The sequence below is a fragment of the Poecilia latipinna genome, unplaced genomic scaffold (genome assembly GCF_001443285.1).
Source record: "Poecilia latipinna isolate Pla-1442-1.1 unplaced genomic scaffold, P_latipinna-1.0 Scaffold1688, whole genome shotgun sequence".
Lineage (NCBI taxonomy): Eukaryota > Metazoa > Chordata > Actinopteri > Cyprinodontiformes > Poeciliidae > Poecilia > Poecilia latipinna.
In genome coordinates this window covers 125,887-146,184 of record NW_015114304.1, presented here as the reverse complement: position 1 = coordinate 146,184, position 20,298 = coordinate 125,887, and the positions used below count along the sequence as shown (strand labels likewise).

Genomic DNA, 20,298 nt, shown 5'->3' with positions numbered 1-20,298 from the left:
AAAAAAAATAAAAAAAGTATTAAAAAAAAGTTTAAATATGTATAAATTTGGGTTAAAAAAAAAAAAAAAAAAAAAAAAAAAAAAAAAAAAAAAAACACAAATCTGCTCAGGTTTTCTCAAGGCATGTCATTCTAACATAGAAAACTCATCTTCAGAGGAACGGGAGCCATTGAATCGGAGGTGACAGGTGTACCGCTCTGTTTGTGTGAAATTTCAGACCATCTGCTGTCACAGTCATTCTGTGTTCACACTTACAAACAATAAAACCCAGCAAGTCTTGTGAAAATGAGGTGACTTAACCATCTGATGGCGAAACCTCCTATTGTAAAAATGAGTCGAATGCCAGAGAAGGGCATGAGTAATGTGAGTGTGCAGAAATACTCAGGCACACACCCAGACTCTTCTCCCTGCAGCGGGTTGTATAAGAGTATAATGGCTGAGCCAAAATCAGTCCACTTCAACCCATAATGGTTTGAGTAGAATTTCTTATGTAAGCTTGTTGTACAAAAGCACACACACACATTCCGTCTCCTACTATTGACATTCATTTAATGGACACACAAAGGAATCCCATGCCTTCACATTGTGAAGTAGTTGTCCTTCACCATTTATAGCGAACATTGTCCTTTTATAGTTCTTCTTTTGGAAGCAAACAGAGACACATATTACATGGGACCTGATCTCTGATTTCTGTTAAAATGTTTAATTGAAATTTGTTAAAAATTATAGTTGAAAGATAACACTTTATTTGAAGGGGGGTGAATAAGACTGTCATGACACTGTCATAAACATGACATAACACCTGTCATGAACATGAATAAGTCTTCATGAGTATTTATGACTGTTGTCATAAAGTCTCATTCGGTAAATTATGACACTTTTAATACAAAGTTGACATTATTCAAAATGTCTTTGTTATGACAACTTAACATTAACCAAGAAATCATTACTGTTTAAACTTTATCTTTAATAATATAAAGTTACCTAATTTTTAAAGTGCAATCAGTAATACTTTTATAACAAATTTATGTCAGTAATGATTTCTTTAAAAGTGTCATAATTTACCGAGTGACGCTTTATGACAACAGTCATAAATATTCATGAAGGCTTATTCATGTTCATGACAGGTGTTATGTCATGTTTATGACAGTGTCATGACAGTCTTATTCACCCCCCTTCAAATAAAGTGTTACCAAGATTTTTTTCCCATACAAGATCTTTCCAGGAATTTCTACTTGGGTTTTCAACGACTCCACAGTATAGCGATACAAACGTCTTAATAGATACATGAACTAACAACAATGCATCCAGTACTAAATTGGTATCACTAGATTTTAAGTGGTGAATTTGATACAGTGAAACTGGAAAAGTGACAACTGTGCAAAGTGAATTGTGATGTTATTTACACGTAGTTCAGATTAGAGTCTTGTGACATCTCTTACCACCTCTATGCTGATGATACACATCTTTATATTTCTCTCACAAAATTTTAGTCCCTTACTCTCTTAACTCCAGCATGTTATTCCTCCAGATTAACACTAAAAGTAGGCAAAAGTTGTGGTTTTTAGTCTCAAAAATATTAAAGCTAGACATAAGGACAAAGTGACAAAGCTAAGAACTACAGAGTATCAAACACTAAGGAGAAATTGTGAATGTAGACTTAAAATTGAACAACCACAAAAAATCCAGCTATGTTCACCTTCCACAATCTTTAAAAGAACATAAAGCTGCTGCCACAGTTTGCTCGGTATATTCTGACATACCTAAAATGGTTTTATTTTCCATTAAAAAATGGAGATTGCTTCAAAAAGTACCAACTGTATCATTTATGATGCACTCCATCCCCCATAAATAAAAACATGGTTTGTAAAGATGTCTGAACAGACAGGGACAGTTTTTGGGTGGTTTTTTTCTCTGTACTGTCACAGTTACAGTGGAATAAAAATAACACTTTGACACAACAAAGGTGGACAATTCACCCACTTTCACTTTTGATTCTTATTCCATCATTTGGAGTGATTAGAGTGTGGATAACTCTAGGTTGTGGTTTTGCATTATTAAGCCATAATTTCAATACCCAGCAATGAGGCAAGAACATATGTTGCAGTTCATTTTAAAGATCTGGTTAAGCAGTAAATCAACTAGTCTTCCTACTTAGGACTATAAAGTTTGTTTGGAACCATTACATCCAATTAAGCCTAATGTCACAAATTTACATCATACCAAAATTTGTATCAATTGCATGGATTATTTGTAAATTAACAATATTAACATATTAATGCTTAATGCAGTAAATACTTGCCAATAAAAACAATACATTGATAATATATTGATATTATTATCTTTGCACTGGCCTCCTGTCTGGAAAATATGACTTTTTAAAAATGTAAGGTCTGATGCCTACATAAAGATTATTTACTTGTCCTATGTATTTAATTCCATTTTCATCCGTTACTTTTTGTGTTACTTTTTAAATTTACCTCTTTTTATGTGTAGCACTTTGTTTGTCCTCATATCTGAATACTGTTAACTGACTGGCCTTCCCAGTAAAATTTTAAATAAAAGGAATTTTAATTAAAATATGGAAATGAGCAGCAGATATTTTACCACATATTCTAAAACACTGACTGCATTAGTTATGTCTTTATTAGTTACACAATATAAAGTGCCTTTTACAAAATTTTATGGGATTTAATAGTGTTTTGCATTTACTGGAAGACATGTTTCAGTCTTTTGCAGCTTTGTTTGCTTTTTTTCCTCACCTTTAATTTGAAGCAGCAGTAAGAGTGACTAAATCCTGGAAATCAGTCGTCTTGCAGTGTTGCCTTTGAATGCTTCACCGAACATCCTAATTAAATCCATTCCTTTTTTCTCCAATAGCTTTCATAGTTTTATTGAAGTGACATCTGTAAAAAAAAAAAAAAAAAAAAAAACGAAAAAAGTTTTGTTTCACTAAACTGTAAGCTTTGAAAAATGCTTAGAAGGTGTCCTATTCCCTCCTTTAAGTCCAATTACAGAACTAATCCAATTATAAAACTTCCAGAAACATTCAGCTATGAATTTATTTTATTAAGTTACAGGCAGAAACATTTATTAAACAGACTAAAGCTTTTCTGTAAGTAACAGGATTTTAGCCAAAATATGACATGGCATCTTGCATATGAATTAAATTTGTTTTGATGTCTCAACTCCCACTCAAATTAAACAGCAAGCATGACTGCAACATAATGTGTTCTGTCAGATGCATTTTCAGTCTTTTGAATGACAGACCATCAATATGTCAGTTTCTTAAAGTACATTTGGATGTTTCCTTACAGGCGCAACATTTTTTTTTATTTGGTTATTTTACTCACATCATTTCAGGATGAATGAATATGAGTAAAGAAGAACAGAAAGAACAGCATATTATATGGATGAAGATGTATTACATACAGACTGCTCAAAAGGATACAAGCCTCTTCCCTCAATGCCTGACATCTAGTCAGACTAGGTTTTCCTGTTTTAAGTTACGGTAGTCAGAATGATCAAAATTGTTACTCTTTGCCAGACAGATTCTTTTACTTTTTCAAATTGAGACAGTTGGTAGAACTGTCCTTTAAGTTGATTTGTGTAGGTTAAGCGTTTGCTGGAATTTTCTCCCATTCCTCCTCATAGAACCAGGGCGGCCATGTTGAGGCTTATAGCCTCTATATATGGAGAGTCTGCTGATTTATTCTCAATTAATTCCTTCTTAAGTATACTGTGTGTAATTTAATTTAAACTGCTCCCTGAATGTAAAACAATAATATCCATAGAAAATAAAAGAAATTGTAGACTTTAGGCCACAGATGTAATTGATCTACCAAAGGTTTTGCTGCCAAACATTAGACCTTGTGGAACCAACAGCAGAAAATTCCGTCTCACATCCCATGAGCCTCTAAGCTCATTAGTCCAAACCGATCTGTAAAACTTAATGTTGTAAACTAAAACAAACAATGAATAGGGAGACATTTTATCACCGTTAGTGTGACATTAACTAAAATAACACAGGGTAGATGTCATAAATTCACCCTGATTCAAATTTTTATTGATTCTCATCTATAAAAGTAAAACAATACAATGCATCTCTTTGCTTTTGTCAGATGATTGCTGGGTTGTAATACAAACAGATATGACTGAAGTCAGCATTTGTAACTGTCCAATCAAAAAGTGGTGCAGTGTAAAATTTTGAAGAGTTTTTCCAAATAAAGATATTGTGAGATTTGGGTTATAATCTGTGAAAATGTTGCCTTTCTGTGACCCTCCAAGCTGTTCTCTTCATTAAATCCTCTCTTCTTCTTTTTGAGAACTGCAAAAAACGATCCATACCGCTCAAACTTTTCCACACCGTCACACCCACAAACCTTCATGCATTTTACTGGGATATGATATGAAAGATTAAAGTAGTGTATGATACAGCTGGGACATAGTGGTTATTTTATACTGTGGATAGAACAAAATAATCTGATCAGATCAGGCCCAAATGGAATCTAATTTTCTTACATGCAAAACACTGAAGATAAAAATAACACTGCACAGCACTGCTGTCCCCAGTGTGATGCTGTGGGCATGTTTTTCATCAGCATGGACAGGACAACTCATTAGCATTGATAGGAAGATGGATGGAGCTAAACTCAGGATGATCTGGAAGAAAACCTGTTAGAAGCTGTTAAAGACTTCAGAACCCCACAGTTTGTAGGTTTTACATTGAATGGCTCTGGGCAGTACGTTTTACTACAGGATTTCTTAGTCTTGGTACCTCCAGAGCAGAGTTGGTGTACACTGATCAGTTGACAAAGTCCCTTCCTCAGAGAGTCTGAAATGATTACTGTGAGCTCTGTGAGGAAACAGATTAATTCTTTTCTCCCACTGACAAGATCACAGCAATGGCTGCAGTCGGCCAGATCTCGGATCCCTGCTGTGAGCATCTCAGGAGTTAGAAAAAAGAAAGTGTTGAGGTTAGAATCAGCATCCTTTAAGGATTTGTCCCTGCACAGCCTGTACCCATGAGCCTTATATTTAACTAAAAGAAACTGTTCACTGCAGGATTGCACAGATGGGCTGTTGATATCTGAAGGCAGCTAGAGGAATAAGTCATGTCACAGACATTTTGCCTTATAATGATAAACAAATAAGAACTCAGAACACAGTGATATATACCACATTTGGACATGGACACCTAAAAATAATCTCCATTTACTCCAATTTTGATTAAACCAATGACTCAATAACTGCAACACAATTCAAGGAATTCAAGCAATTATCTGCTTTACCACAGATAATTACACCACAGGCCACTTTACACCATCTTCTCCAGAGGTTCCATTTCAGTTCCCAGGACAGAACCAGTGTAGCATCATTGGCTGAATAATGGCCAGTTGCAATGATGGTTCATAACATTTGTGTAATGAAAATGCCTTCCTAACAATTTTGTGTTGAACACTATTAGTGGAATTTTAGAAAATATTCTTTTTCATATTTTGCATAGCCTGGGGAAAAAATAACTTCCTTTTGCAGCCAGCTTCATTCATGTGAGGTTTATTGTATTTTTCACCCCACTGGAACACAACAGGGTAAAGAAAGATGTGCATTCACCATCCAACTATCCATTTATTTGATGTAATGTAGAAAACAATATTTTCTATTTATTTTTTATTCTCATTTGCTATTGCTAATGTTCCAACAACTCCTTTTGGGTTGATTATTAATCTTAACTCCTTAGATTTTTATTCATATATCCTGCTACTAATTTGTTTAATTTTATTTCAGTTTTATTATTGTTGATTTTCTTTATCATAGTCAATCACATATGGAACAAGTTTCCTGTATGATCTAAACAGTGGATTGATACTGGCATTTTAGAAAATAATTTATTTTAATACTTTGCATAACCTGGCGGCATGACCTTTTGCAGCAACATTTTTACATTCATGAGAGGCTTATTGTATTTTTCACCCAACTGGAACCTACGGAGGGTTTAGATAGTAATGGAGCTATCCTCCATTTTCAAAGTTTCAAAGTTGTCAACACCAAAATGCTGAGCCATAAATGTTGGTTCCCAGACTCCCTGAGAGAAACTTTATGAAAACCAAAACATAAGTTGAGCAAATCAGACACTGAGCATGTCTGCTTGCTGTTCTCATTCTTGCAAGAATTAGAAGTGTTGTTTTAAGTAAAAATCACCTCTCATCTCTGCTTGGTAACTCAGAGTGACAGCTCATTAGGGCATTTTTTCTATTCATTTTAATAGTTTCCACTATCAAACATATTGTAATGCTACAAAGAAAAATAAAACAGAAGCATCAAACTACTTTTGCTCTTACACATTAACAAATGCTCCATGTAGAGTCACTTTAGGTCATACTAGGCATGAGATGCATCTTTCACAATAAAACAATCTTAACAAACTTTTAAAACGTTCTTTTTTGACCATATGCACCATATGCGCATTCACAGACATCATAAATATGATAAACTAACATACCTTCTGCCTGCTGTCAGCCAGGTGCTTAAAATTAGTGATGCCTTTTCTGTGTCGAGGCTTCGAAAGAGTGTGTCGAGGAGGATGTTTTTTGAAGCGCGTGCCAAAGCTTCTGTTGATAGAGCAGGCGGTGACGTTTGAAGCTTCGCACTCGGGCCCACGTGACTGATTCAGGAACTGGCTCGTCAGTTTGCTTGTGAATTGAAATAAATTGTAGCAAAACCGCGGCTGTTTTTCGCGTCACATTTTCTTGTTTTAGGATTTTATTGCGAGTGTACTTGTAGTTTATTTGAGCGCCTTTTTTGCGATAGACTACATTTTTCCATGTTTGGCAATATTTTGATATGTTTTAATAAAAAGGTAGATAGATAGATAGATAGATAGATAGATAGATAGATAGATAGATAGATAGATAGATAGATAGATAGATAGATAGATAGATAGATAGATAGATAGAATTCCTCATCTGTGTTGATGAATATAGAACTCTGCATAAACTAAGGAAAGAAAGAAACAAAGAAAAACAAAATGTCTATTTCACATGTATTGTCCACTCGATGTAAATGAAGCACCACTGCGCATGGCTCATGGTTCTAGCGGTGCATCATGAAGCTTCATCTCGCCATCATTACTTTGTGAGATTTATTTATCATTAGAAGTATGGAGGTGGAAGCATCATGTTGATACTGAAGGAGGAACTGGTGCACTTCGTAAAATAGATGGCATCATTGGCAAAGAATATTAACTGGAAATATTGAAGTAACACCTAAAGACAAACAGGAAGTTATAGCTTGAAAATAAATTCAGTTCAATTCAGTTTTTTTTTTTTTGTGGACTAATTAAAAACAAACGTCAAAGTACTTATTTCATATCAATCTGTACCAAATGTACACAGATTCAAAGTGTATAACTGCGACAACAGGTCAGCTGATTGTAAAGACAAGAAACATCTTCCCTGGCATTCCACCAATCCAAGCCTTCTGGCCTCTTTGGTGATGAGCTCTGAGTTTTTGAATAATAAGCAACATGTTGATCAAATCTGCCAGGGCTATGAATAACTTTGTTGGTATGGAAACTTCTGAATTTAAATAGACATATTTTTATCATCCTAAAACATGTATAGTTTATTCTGACATACCGTCTCCAGCAATATGGATAAATATGTTGCCTATATTTCTGGAGACTCTGGCCTAATGGACACAGGTTCTACAAAAAAAACAAACAAAAAAACAATCCAATTATCTGTTTAGCCTATTTTGTTTACAGGATGTGACCTACAGACAGCTGCTGGTTTAGGATAACAAGCAGCCAAACCTATCATCAGGATCTGCTGATAAGGACAGCTGAGGGGTGGATGGTTGTGGGGGTGGGGGTGGCAGAAAGACAACCTTGTCACTGTTCCTAGCTAATGACCCTGCAGCTCACCTTGGAGATGCAGCAGATGTAACAAGCACAACTGTCAGGATAGAAGCACCAATCACAGAGGAATATCACCAAGAGGTTTGATTTGCAGCACCGTCCAAAAGTATTCATTCCACTTATACTTTTTGTTGAAAGAGCCACAAAGAATATTTTCTTAGGATTTTATATGACAGTGCATGAGGTAGAAAGTGGCAGAGGGTTGGGATTTACATTTGTTAAATCGCAGCCGTTCATGTGCAGCCTGTCAAGATTGGCTCCTTCCCAGTCTGAAGTTTTCTTCAGCTTCATCAGTCTTTCCACCAACTTTGACCAGCATTTTTCATAAAGAAGTTAGTTACCTTTATAGTCTGTTCTGAAGATTCACAAAAAACATTGATTTTAAAGGGGCAGTATCAAGTATTTCCCAGGCATGTTGTGCTATATAATGGCACAATCACGTAACTATGTTATCTTCAACTGTTCAAAAAAATAAAGGGGACACTCAAATAACACATCCTAGATCTGAATTAATGAAATATTCTCATTGAATACTTTGTTCTGTACAAAGCTGAATGTGCTGACAACAAAAATCATCAATGGAAATTAAATCTATTAACCAATGGAGGCCTGGATTTGGAGTCACACACAAAATTAAAGTGGAAAAACCAACTACAAGCTGATCCAACTTTGACGCAATGTCCTTAGAACAAGTCGAAATGAGGCTCAGTATTTTGTGTGGTGGATGGTTTCCTGAGGAATCTCCTCCCAGACTTGGACTAAAGCATCTGCCAACTCCTGGACAGTCTCTGGTGCAACGTGACGTTGGTGGATGGAGCGAGACACAATTTTCCAGATGTGCTCAATCGGATTCAGGCCTGGGGAATGGGTGGGCCAGTCCACGACTTCAGTGCCTTCACCTTGCACTGAAACCGTGCAAGGTGAAGGTTCAGTGCAGCACTCCAATCGTGATTGGAGTGCTGACACAGTCTAATCACATGAAGTCTAGCATCATCCTGCATTGGGAGGAACCCAGGGCCAACCGCACCGGCATATGGTCTCACAAGGGGTCTTAGGATCTCATCTCGGTACCTAATGGCAGTCATGCCACCTCTGGCCGTGCCCTCCTATGGCCTCCTCCATGTCTCCTGGTAGTCCCTCCAGCCTCTGGACACTACGGTAACAGACACAGCAAACCTTCTTGACACAGCTCGCATTGATGTGCCATCCTGTATGAGCTGCACTACCTGAGCCACTTGTGTGGGTTGTAGACTCCTGTGCTACCACAAGTGTGAAAGCACCACCAACATTCAAGTGACCAAGACATCAACCAGAAGCATAGGTACTGAGAAGCTTACTGACTTCATAGCTTAGTCCCTTGAAATTGGGCCCCCATCTCTTTACAAATGAATTCAGTAAACTTTATTTAAAAAACACCAAGTCAGAACAAATTTAATTTGTAGGCCCTTTAGAAGATAAGCAGGTCCAGTTCCCATCCTCTTCTTCCCATTTCGAAACAAAAACATTATTTTCATAGAGGTGAAGGTACAACAATATATTTTCAAACCTTTCAGAATCTTTGATGCATCAAACAAAAACCAGTCCATCTTGAATGTAAATTAGCTTCTGTTGCAAAGTTGAGGCAATCCTAATGGAGAATGCAGTTGAAAGATTATTTACTTAAATTACAAGAGATTAACAATGAAGATTTGACCTGGGTCAGATTTGATTGTTTGAAACAAGTCTCATAGTCAAAGCAGTGGGTAACCATGTAGAGTAAAGCCAAACTGCTAGTCACTAGTGGAAAAGGGTCATTTATGTCCAAATTGTCTGTAATATCACATTAAGGTGTGTGGTGGAAAATTACTAGAAGTCTAATCACATGAGGTCTGATCATGTTATATGAAATGCTTGTGAACTCTCACCAAAAAAACTATTTGGGTTACATGTAGAAGGTTGGAAGTTGTTTTCTACAGATGCATCAGAGCCAGACTGTCTCGCCTCTTGTTTTGAATTCCTTATCCTTGGTATAAAACTCATGTGTTGTCTCTGCCTGGCAGAGCTTTTCACCCAGACCTGCTTCATTATTGATTGTCCTACAAACTCTCTGTATTGTGCACAATATATGAATAAACCTGATTGAGTGATTTCACCTGACAGTGTTTGGTAAAATAGTTTTTTTTCCACAACAGGTGGAACTAAACAAACCTACTTACATTATATTCCACAGTTCCCTTTTAAGACCTCATTTACCTCAGTAGGGTGGAAAGTGTGCACTACTCTCATGCCACCTAAACCTCTGATAGTTTTTGAGATTTCAACAACTAATAAAGCTGTGTGACATTTCCAATGAAAACACTCAAAGAACCCAGGCATTATTGGCTATTTAACCATGTTACATAAATAGAATCTTTATTTCAGGTTGCATATGTTAGAAGGCTTTATTCCAACTTGAACAGCCTTGTGTGATAAACATTTAGTTAGAAGGAAAACTACAACATGAGGACAAACAGAACCAAGACATGTCATTTACTGCTAGAAGTCTTTACTTAGTTTCAACTAATAAAAGATTAAAACAGTTGCTATACATTACACTCACTATACATATTTACATAACTTACAAAGGTACAGTCATGCATACTTTATACAATCTCTGTGTAATACGTCCAAGCATGTTAGAAGGGGTTTAAAACCACGTAGATGGCAGCTGAAATCTCACTATCTACCAGCTACAACGGAGAACAACAGAATATTTAGGTACCAGAAAGAAACACCACAAGTGGATTTACTGACTGGCTCAGTTCCATGTTGTGCACCGGGTCTGCCATGACAGTGAGGCATCCTGAACAAAAGCAGGAAGCTGTTTTAGCTGCAATACATCCTGTACCTTCCTGACTGACTGTCACAAACTGAAATGTTTGCAGTAGGAAAATAAAAGCTGTCTATGTGGAGAACAGAGGGCCGGTGGAGGCAGCAGTGAAGACGGGGCCAGTGTAGAGTCCAGGTCCGTCTGCAGGAACCTGCCAGAAAAAAAAACAGGAACACATCTCAAAACAAGTTCATTGATACATCCAATGCATTTTTACATGACACTGGGTAGTGTTATTAGTCTAATGTTCATGTTATGTTAATATTAAAGTTTCTTTAGGACAAGCAGGAAGTGCTTGGTCCACTATGGCATCTAACTCCAGTTGGCAACTTTATAATCTCCAAGTACATCAAATAGATTGCAATGTTATCTAAATGACTGTTTCAGAACACAATTTAAGTGATATTTATATCATTTTTTAACCATGTCAACTGTTAGAATTCAGCTGCATATGACTTTTTTTCCCACTATGTGGGATTAAAAACAATAACCTAGTTTTAGAACAGTGAAGATTACTTAAATTATTTTTTTTTTACTAAATGCCAGATTACAACGACGTATTGTAGATAGAAAAATGAGTATATTTTCACCAACTGAGAAACTTTCTAGAAAAACTTCCTACAAAAGAGTTTAAGATATTGAAACTTTGCTAGAAAAATCCCTGAAATTTGGAGATTAATGTCAGAATTTTTTTACTTTTGAAAATCAGTATTTTAAATTTTTTTTTTTTTTTTTAGGAAATACATAGAATTCTCAAAGTTTCTGATTTTTTTCTAGCAAATTTATGACTTTTCAAACTCAGAAATTTCCTTGTTTTTTTTATTAAATTTCTGAGATTAATCTAAACATTTCTGAGTTTTCTGGTGGAAATTTACTCTCATCCCTCCTCGGCTCGGTACAACATGACCCACTGGCCTAGAATCATAAGGAAGACTGCTGACATTACAACTACTCAGCTGTCAGTAGCTGCACTTCCATTGACCATAAATTTATGTAAATAGGAATTATGAAACTAAGTTTGCTTAATGGAAACACGCCAAGTTAAAAAAAAAAAGTTTGAGGTGGTTTTTCCACTGTATCAAAATTGGTGTATTTTGCAGAACTGCAATGGAAACACTTTTTCTGTATCACATGAGCCGTGATCAACAACTGAATGTTACCAAGAAGAAGAAAAACAGGAAGTGGCAGCAGGATGATGGTGCAGCCTGTTTTTTTAATGTGAACAAGCTTATTGCAAAATTGTATTTTTTCACCATTAGTGGAATATTGAAGTGTTGCGCACATTCTTAATGCAAACTTAGCTACTAATAACCTTCACAATTTGGCTTAGAAGGTTGGTGTTTCTGTTACTGTATCTTAGCATACAAGTGGAAAGTTGAGTGGAAGGATTACCAAAGTAACATCTTGCAGTGGTGTCCAAAGCCAGTCTTCATTGTTTGAGTTCCTCCACCCCACAAGTTAAGGCTACAGTCCTTCATTCTACCAGCAAAACTATCAAGGTGTTTTGTTGGCCTCATGTAATATTCTAATATTCTGAAAACTTGCCATATTTAATATATCACTCTGGGGAATTAATTGCTTAATGAGCTGAACTTTTTAAATTTAATTACTAAAATAAATTAACCTTTTTATGCTGCTCTACTCTACTGAGATTAACCTGTTTGGAAGAACAATAGACCATGTCCCCATAATCAACATCGAGCAAAAATATTTGCCGTTATTGGCATGACTCCTTACTGTTTCCATCACATCTGACTGTGATGGAAAGACTGGAGTTCTTTTGACTCCAGTCAAAAAGAACTTATTGTGAATAGCTTTGCATACAAATGTGTGAATAATTTGCAAAGAGGCTTACAGCAGCCACAGTGCTGAAGGCTGCTCTCACTTCTATCTTGCCATGTTTGCAACAAAATGCTACGAATCTTCAAGAAGTTTGCGGTTGAAAGAATTTCCTTCGCAGCCATCTATCGGGGCAGCAGCAGTGATTTAAGGAAACTGATAGGAAAGTTTACTGTGTGGGGAGCTGCCTGTCCAACACAATCTAATGAGAGGCTACAAAAATATCTCAGATTTTTTTATTTAGATTTAGTCTCTGATGGATGTACACGTAAATAACTTGTAGTCTTGAAACTATTAAGACAAAGTCATCAGAAAACTTATTTTAAACCTAATATTAAAGCATAATTTGAAGATGTTCTTGTTTATAGTTGAATTTCACACAAAATTAGGTTCCTTTATGGGTCTACAAGCTATAATAGCTGGGAAGATGGACGTGACTGATTGCCTTATATTTCTTAAAAGTCAGCTGGCCTTTCGATAAGAAACAAAAACAATGGAAATAGAGTTTATTACAAAATGTTTAGAAAATATTAGACAAAACTATATTTAAGATGTGATCATTTTCATATTTCATCTACAAAAGGTGTGATAGAAAAATCTCATCTCTGGTTTGAACTTTGAAAAAAAAAGAGATCAGTTTTCTACACCATGAGACACTGATGCCAACCTTTGTGAAATCTTGGATAGCTGCACCAAATTTTATCTAAGAGCAGCCAAATGTCTGGAATATTGGATATCAGGAAGTGACCTTATAAAATGCTTCCGAATACAACCTTCAATAAACTGCTGCTGCCTCTGAGGCTGATGCTCTTTACTGATGGAAACGTGTGTCAGCACATCTCTGCCAATGAAAGTGACACAAACCCAAAGCTTTTTCACTTCTTTTTTTTAAAATCAAAACTACACTTAAAGTAAACAGCAACTCCACTGCCTGTAATGCATCAATGGACTGACTGACCCCTGGAACATGCAACACCCTCCATTCTCCAAGTTAAAATACTCCAAAGCTGCATCCAACCCCCCGAGGGCCGGACAGAAATAATGGCTCCAACCATATGGGTCAGGATCTTTCTTTCCTAGCCAGGCTTTCCTCTTCAGGCTGTGAGCTCAAATAAAAAGGAGCATTTTAAAAGGAAACAATCTTCCACCTGACATGTTAACCTCAATGAGGGTCAGTAGGGTCAATCTGTGGACAGCAGCAACATTCCCTTCTCTTGTTTTTCTTCTTTTACACTCCAGGGGCTCAATACAGAGACTATAGAGAGTAGAGGTGGAGAAAAAAAATCGATTCCTAGTACTGGGAATTCTGCATTGATTCCAAATGTTCAAAACTCAATTTTAAAATGTGTTTATCTATTTTATGACAAACACAGCACACTAGTCAAAGCTCAGGTTGAAGAATCTGTTGAAAAGCAATTTTTAGTCAAACTTTAAACAAATCTGGTCGTTATGGAAAACCACAAGAGGCTCTGTTTGTAGTTTGCCACAAGTGAGCCACAAAAGAGCTTCTACTGCCATTAGCGCTTTACTTCTTTTAATTTAATTTCAGAAAGTACTCCTGGACCTGTGTTTCTGTTTCTTTTTGGGGTGTCTGTTTTGTTTTCTCAAACCCCCAGGTGGTTGCAGCAGGTGGCTGCTCACACTGAGCCAGGCTCTGGTTCTGCAGAAGTTTTCTTTTTGTTAAAAGAAAATCTTCTTTTCTGTTTTTGCTACATGTACCCACACAGTCCACTGTTGACTGTCAGTGACTCAGTTGGCTAGCTTTTTAAACCAATTTGAATAACATACTCATCTTGACTGCACTGATTAAAAACTAGGATCAGTTGGAATCTATGGAGTTGCCCTTTGAATGTGTCTGTATGACTGGACTGTATGGGATTTTATGCAAAGTATCTTGAGACAATATTTGTGAAATGACAAATACATAAAACTAAACTGAACTTTTTAGACACTTAAATCCTCAGTCAGTGACATGAAAAGAAATCCCAAGAGCTCCATCTCAGACTCCACAGGCCTCAGTTAGCAGATTAAAGGTAAAAGTTCAAACAGGAGGTTGCATCTGATTGGAAGACAAGACTTATGGAACAATATTCTTTGAACAGAAGAAACCAAAGTAGAAATGGGACAGAATCCCAATCGCCCTGCAGTCGACCATGAGATACCAACATTTCCCAAAATTCTAATATGAGGCCATCATTCCAAATCCAGCAACTAATCTCCAACAGAAAAGAATCAAAAGTCCAGACATCAATCTGTTTAAAATACTGTCAAGTTAAAACAGCAAATGGTACATTTGTGAGTGCATTTACTGTCTCCACCCAACTGGCACACACATCACAGAGAATCAAACGCACCCATCCCTTTCACTCAGGCCCATCTGAAGTCTATAAGGTAACTTGGCACACCTGTGCTCACAATGATCTCTTCAGACAAAGAGCCTCAGCTTCAAGCTTCCATTAAGACACCAGTGGTAGGAACTGGACATTATATCATTTAATCTGCATTCAGAAAACCAAATTAGCCTGGTTGATGAAATGGATTTTATGTGTTTGGAATATAGTTTGTTTGTTCATTCACTGTTAACTGAAAAGTAGATTAACATTACCTGCAAAACTAGTTAATTAGTTCATTGTGATCTGTAAATGATTTTTTTTTTCATTTTTTGTAGGTTTTCAACCTGCTCTCCGACTTCTCTGTGACTACTCTGACTACGTATGTAAAGTCATGGTGGTCTTACTCTGTCAATTGAAATAATGTAAAGACAAAAAGAAAAGATAAATAAAAGATGTTGCTGAGATGAGTGGTTCCTGCATTTCTCTGAGGGAAGTGAGCTTTTTCACTTGTGCAAGAAGCTGAGGAGGTTTAAAGAGAGCAAAAACTTGACGAATACAATGACTTCTTTTCTTACTCTGAGGTTGAATTTCACTCATTTCAGAACATTCAAAACGTCTTGATAAATAATTACCAGGAATTAGAAAATGTGATTGTAGCCTGATTTCATCATGTAGATGTTCATTTTCATTCAATCTTTATAATGAAAAGGTCAAACTATTTAATCTCTTATGACAGCTCACTAATTGACTAATGGGTACAGCATGGCTGATAACTAATGGATCGGTGATGATGGAAGCATTAGTGATTCTATATGGCTGATCTATAAGCTGCCATATTAAGTCAGACTCTGTCATTTCATCAAAGTATAAAACCAACTCAAAATCTACTTCCACTTGTTTCCTTGGAGAAATTTTCCAATATTTTCATTTCATGACCTGCAAGCATTCTACATCACAGAAAAGACTGTCAGCATAAACTCAATAAATGAAGCACACCTTTAGAAGATGCAAAAGAAAAAGCAACAATTCTGCAACGCTGCAATCTGAGGAACAGACGTGGCGTTTTTAGCTGTGTGTATATGTAGATATACGATTCTTTTTTTCTTTTCAGAAAAATTCACTACCATTATCTTGGCCCATTTTCAATTCATTCAATTAGATTAAAAATGCATTGTTTATCCCAAAGGGAAATAAAATGTTATAACTCATATCATCCAAGTATCTTCAAAGAATTGCTGTGGATGGTGATGTTGTGGGCAGGAAGGATCTCCTATAGCAGTCAATACTGCAATAATTCTGAAGAAGTCTCTGACTTAAGACTGTTTTATGACTATCAGGACATGTAACAGATCAATTTCCAGGCATCAGAGACGATATTCCACGGCAACATGTCCTCGATGACACCATCAGTTGCTGGTTAGCTTTGCTAATCCACTTTGTTTTTGCTGCATCACTCTAAATCTGTCTGACTTTGTTAGATATTTGCGTTTCTTTGTGCAATGTGAAAGAATTGGTCACAAAGACATTATTGGTTACTGAAGCTGTGTGGTGAAAGGATGTCTTGGTCTAAGAACTTCTATTTAGACTGGGACACTGTATAGAGGCCGTCTGCAGGCATTCCCCATCTTTAAAAGGACATTAAAGATTTCAACACATTGAACAACAGTTGGAAAATATTCTGGAAATAGATATTTTCACTGCGTGTTGATGCTCTGAAGTTCCGTCCATTTCCCCTTTACATCTCCAGTTTTTTAAATTATTTTCTATTCTTACTTAAAGCTAATTGTGGAAACATTTACCAACCAAAGTGTGGTCTTTGGCTGGTTTTCTACCGTAGTCATCTGTGATCAGGCCACATCCCAAATAAATGTTTTATGTCAACTAGACAATTGTAAAATCCACTGATTCCTCTGTGATGGACTAGCGACCTGTCCAGGGTGTCCCTTGCCTCTTCCCGAAATGTCTCGCTGGAGATAAGCACCAGTACCCCGTCCTGATCCCCACTGGGGACCAGGGTGTAAAGAATTAATGGATAGATGATTCCTCACTGATGACATAATCGGAACAACTTTTTCATCAAAGTGAAAAATACTACTTGTGTTAATGCTTTAAATAAACATCAAATTCTTTGCTTCATCGTCTTCAGTCCTGCAGTTCTACAATACTTTTTCCTTCAGCTGAACTTTCCACAGTAATGCTATCTTCTTAAGCAGTGATGCTTTATGGTCTTCCCTCCTTGTGGAGGGTGTTGATGATTGTGTTCGACAGCTGTGATGTCTATAGTCTTCCTCATAATTTTCTAAGCCTTAACAATAATGGATTAATGTAAGCCTGTATATCTGTGGTCAATCTAAACACAAGAAATGTATTCAGTTGAATCAAAAACAAGCTCAGCTTTACAGTGATCTGATACTCCCTCCTACACAGCAAAGCGTTGAAATAACAACTGAGATAGAGAAAAGCTGAGGCATTTTTAACAAGTCACGAGAAAATAACAGCAGCTGTTTAAAGGCTCTCTAACTGGGAAGTAGAGTTACAACAAGTGTATTCTGTTATTTAGACCCAGATGGAAGAGAAGACGAGGCCATACCTCTCCGAGAGCCTGCAAGGCGACAGTGGCTGCCATGGCCTTGGCGTGTTTCTTATTGGGACTGGCAGTCTGCGGCTGATAGTCCACCCCGTTCACAGTGACCTGCATCAACACAGCATATGGATGGTTTTAATAACACAGGAGCTATGGATTCAGTTGATTTACGCTTTTAATTACAGTGAAAACAAGAAGGTCCTGGGTTTGATACCCGGCCCGGGTCTTTCTGCATGTAGTCTGCATGTTCTCCCTGTGCATGCTGGGTTCTCTCTGGGTTCTCTGGCTTCCTTCCACAGTCCAAAAACATGACTGTAAGGTTAATTGGTCTCTCTAAATTCTCTGTATGTGAATGGTAGTTTGTCCTGTCTGTCTCTGTGTTGCCCTGTGACAGACTGGTGACCTGTCCAGTGTGTACCCCTAGGTAGGCACCAGCACCCTCCTACCCCCCTCCCGATCCTACTAGGGACAAGGGTGTACAAAAAATGGATGGATGAATGGAAGAAATTGGGCCTCTGTCTCTTTAAAAGCTCCTCCTCTTTATGAAACTCAGCTTTCAGGAAGTCAAACATGGCTCCTCTATTAACCCTTTAATGTGTTCATCAGCGTTACACTGAGAAGTAGCTCATATGATGCGATCAGATGATATACAGTTCCACCAGGTGTTGGCTGATTGCTGCAGGCTAGTCTGAAGGAGCTGAATGGGGGAGAAGCAGCTCTGTGAGGCAGAAGCCTGGAAGCTTAGAAACTGCTAGCTCAACCCGAACGTTTTTCACAGCTGAATGGTTGCCAGGGGACATTATAGGATTTCTCAAACATGCATGAAAGAATCAAAGCAACACTAGAGATATGTTTTTAATGAGGGAATAACATCTTAACATGATGTAAAGTTCAAAATGTTGACTTTACACAATACTGCCTCTTTAGGATGTACACCTGTCACCTCAGTGATTTTAAATGACTTATCATATGAACAAGATTATTCATTTCTGGCTCTATTTGCATTTCCAATTTAATAGAAATAAGAACTGGAAATGCTTTGTTGATTTAGCAGAAAATCGACAAAGTTTTTCACACAGTTGTACAGGAAACGCAGCTACTGAAATGTTTTTATGGACAACTGGTTTATTGTTTGGTTGATTCTGCAGGGCTCAATTTTAATGAAGTTGGTAAGAAAAAAAAATCTTCAAACGTTTTTAGTTCACAGTTGAAAGAAAAGCAGAACCAACATGGAGCCAAAGTATACTACAATTATAGAGTAATCTGCTTCGATGAAACATTCATCTCTTGCCAAAATACAACAGTGAATAAGGTATGATCCATAATCATATTTAAAGGATCCATGCTAATACAGACACTGTATCATACTGAATTTACAGTCATATTTAGTTAATTGTAAAATATGTCAGAATGAGCCTTGATTGTTATATTACATGTACTAACAACAACCTTTAAGCAAGTATAAAACACTTTTCATGAAGCCCACATTTCTGTTTTTAAACAATTTTTTATTGGTCGAATGTAATAATCTACTTTTAAATGTAAAGTGGAAAATCATCATAATTAACAGAAATAAAGGCCATCTGTGCAATTAATATTTATAATGTATGTCACGTAGTGAAAAAGTTCCTAAAATAAATCGGCTTTTCAATAATATTCACATTTATTGAATGGGTCTGCTTATGAGACGAACCGACCTTGAAAAGGAAACTCTTGCGGTGGTCTGGTCCGCTGTGGTGAACCATGACGAATTCTGGCTGCGTGATCCGCTTCTTGTTGCACAACTCAATGAGAGCAGAAACCGGGTGCTTCCCTGTGCACAAATACAACCAGCATAAATAAAACGAGAAGGAAAGGATGGCGACCATTTTCACAAGTTTAATTAAAAGACATTTTCTGTCAGAAGCTGAGTCGTGTCTTCAGAATATCAGGTTTTGATGGAGTTCTTTGAACTGCTCCCATTGTGGGCCACACTGTGATAATGAGAACATGAACAAGCAAACAGATAAATCTAATGCTAATTTCAAGATTTACTGACTTATTTTATGTATACAGACGCAAGGAGAATCTTTTGTTAAAACCAGCGGTGAAACCAGGCAGGTGGGTCACCAAAAACAATAAATAAAATGGAAATAAAAAACACACACATCATGAAGCATTAAACATGGATTATGAAGTGTCTGTAAACAAAATTGCCCTTCAAAAATATAATTAATATTGAAATAAAATTATTTTTAATTTATAATGTGATTAACTAAGAACTAACTAACCTGAGGCCGATTCTGTAATATGTACATGATTCGAGTAGCTTGATATTTTCATTTAACTGATTATTTTTCTGCGTTGTATTTGTTGCTGCCTCTTGGCCAGGACTCAATGTGTTTTTATCCTGGTAAAATAAAGGTTAATCAAAGTGCATAATTTGAGAGGATCAGTGATTTCAAAATAATAATAATAATAAAAAAAAACAACAAGTCAGAACTAAACAAATGGAACATTGTATTTCTGTTTATGGAATAAATCTGTCTAAAGTCTAAAGAGTGCTGTATCATTATGAAGATATTTAATTTGTTTTGTGCACAGATATGGTATCTATAAGGATGGCTGATGATGACAAATGGACTTTTGGGAGAAGGGGGAATTTTTTTTCTTCCAACTACTCCTATTTAGGCCTGTCGCGATAAACGATAAATCAATTAATTGGATGATAATTAAACCTATCGACCTCATTTTAATTATCGGCTTTATCGTCTCTTCGGCCTTTTTTCTTTCTGTT

General features: G+C 36.6%; 2 protein-coding genes across 3 annotated transcripts in view; both read right to left on the bottom strand.

Annotated features, from left to right (window-relative positions):
- Nucleotides 1-6,601, bottom strand: part of LOC106964541 (muscarinic acetylcholine receptor M4-like) — a 33,214-nt gene extending 26,613 nt beyond the window's left edge. Inside the window, exon 1 of the mRNA XM_015060122.1 lies at nt 6,503-6,601. The gene's annotated coding sequence lies outside the window, so the exon portion shown is untranslated. The remainder of the gene's footprint in view (nt 1-6,502) is intronic.
- A 3,674-nt stretch (nt 6,602-10,275) lies between these two features.
- sonb (SON DNA and RNA binding protein b) overlaps nt 10,276-20,298 on the bottom strand; it is a 36,799-nt gene continuing 26,776 nt past the window's right edge. For both annotated transcript variants that reach the window (XM_015060123.1, XM_015060124.1), the window contains exons 18-20: nt 19,220-19,335; nt 17,529-17,630; nt 10,276-10,917 (exon numbers count right to left, since the gene is read on the bottom strand). In XM_015060123.1, coding sequence (XP_014915609.1) covers nt 10,840-10,917; nt 17,529-17,630; nt 19,220-19,335 — 296 coding nt within the window. In that variant the 3' untranslated portion in view covers nt 10,276-10,839. The remainder of the gene's footprint in view (nt 10,918-17,528; nt 17,631-19,219; nt 19,336-20,298) is intronic.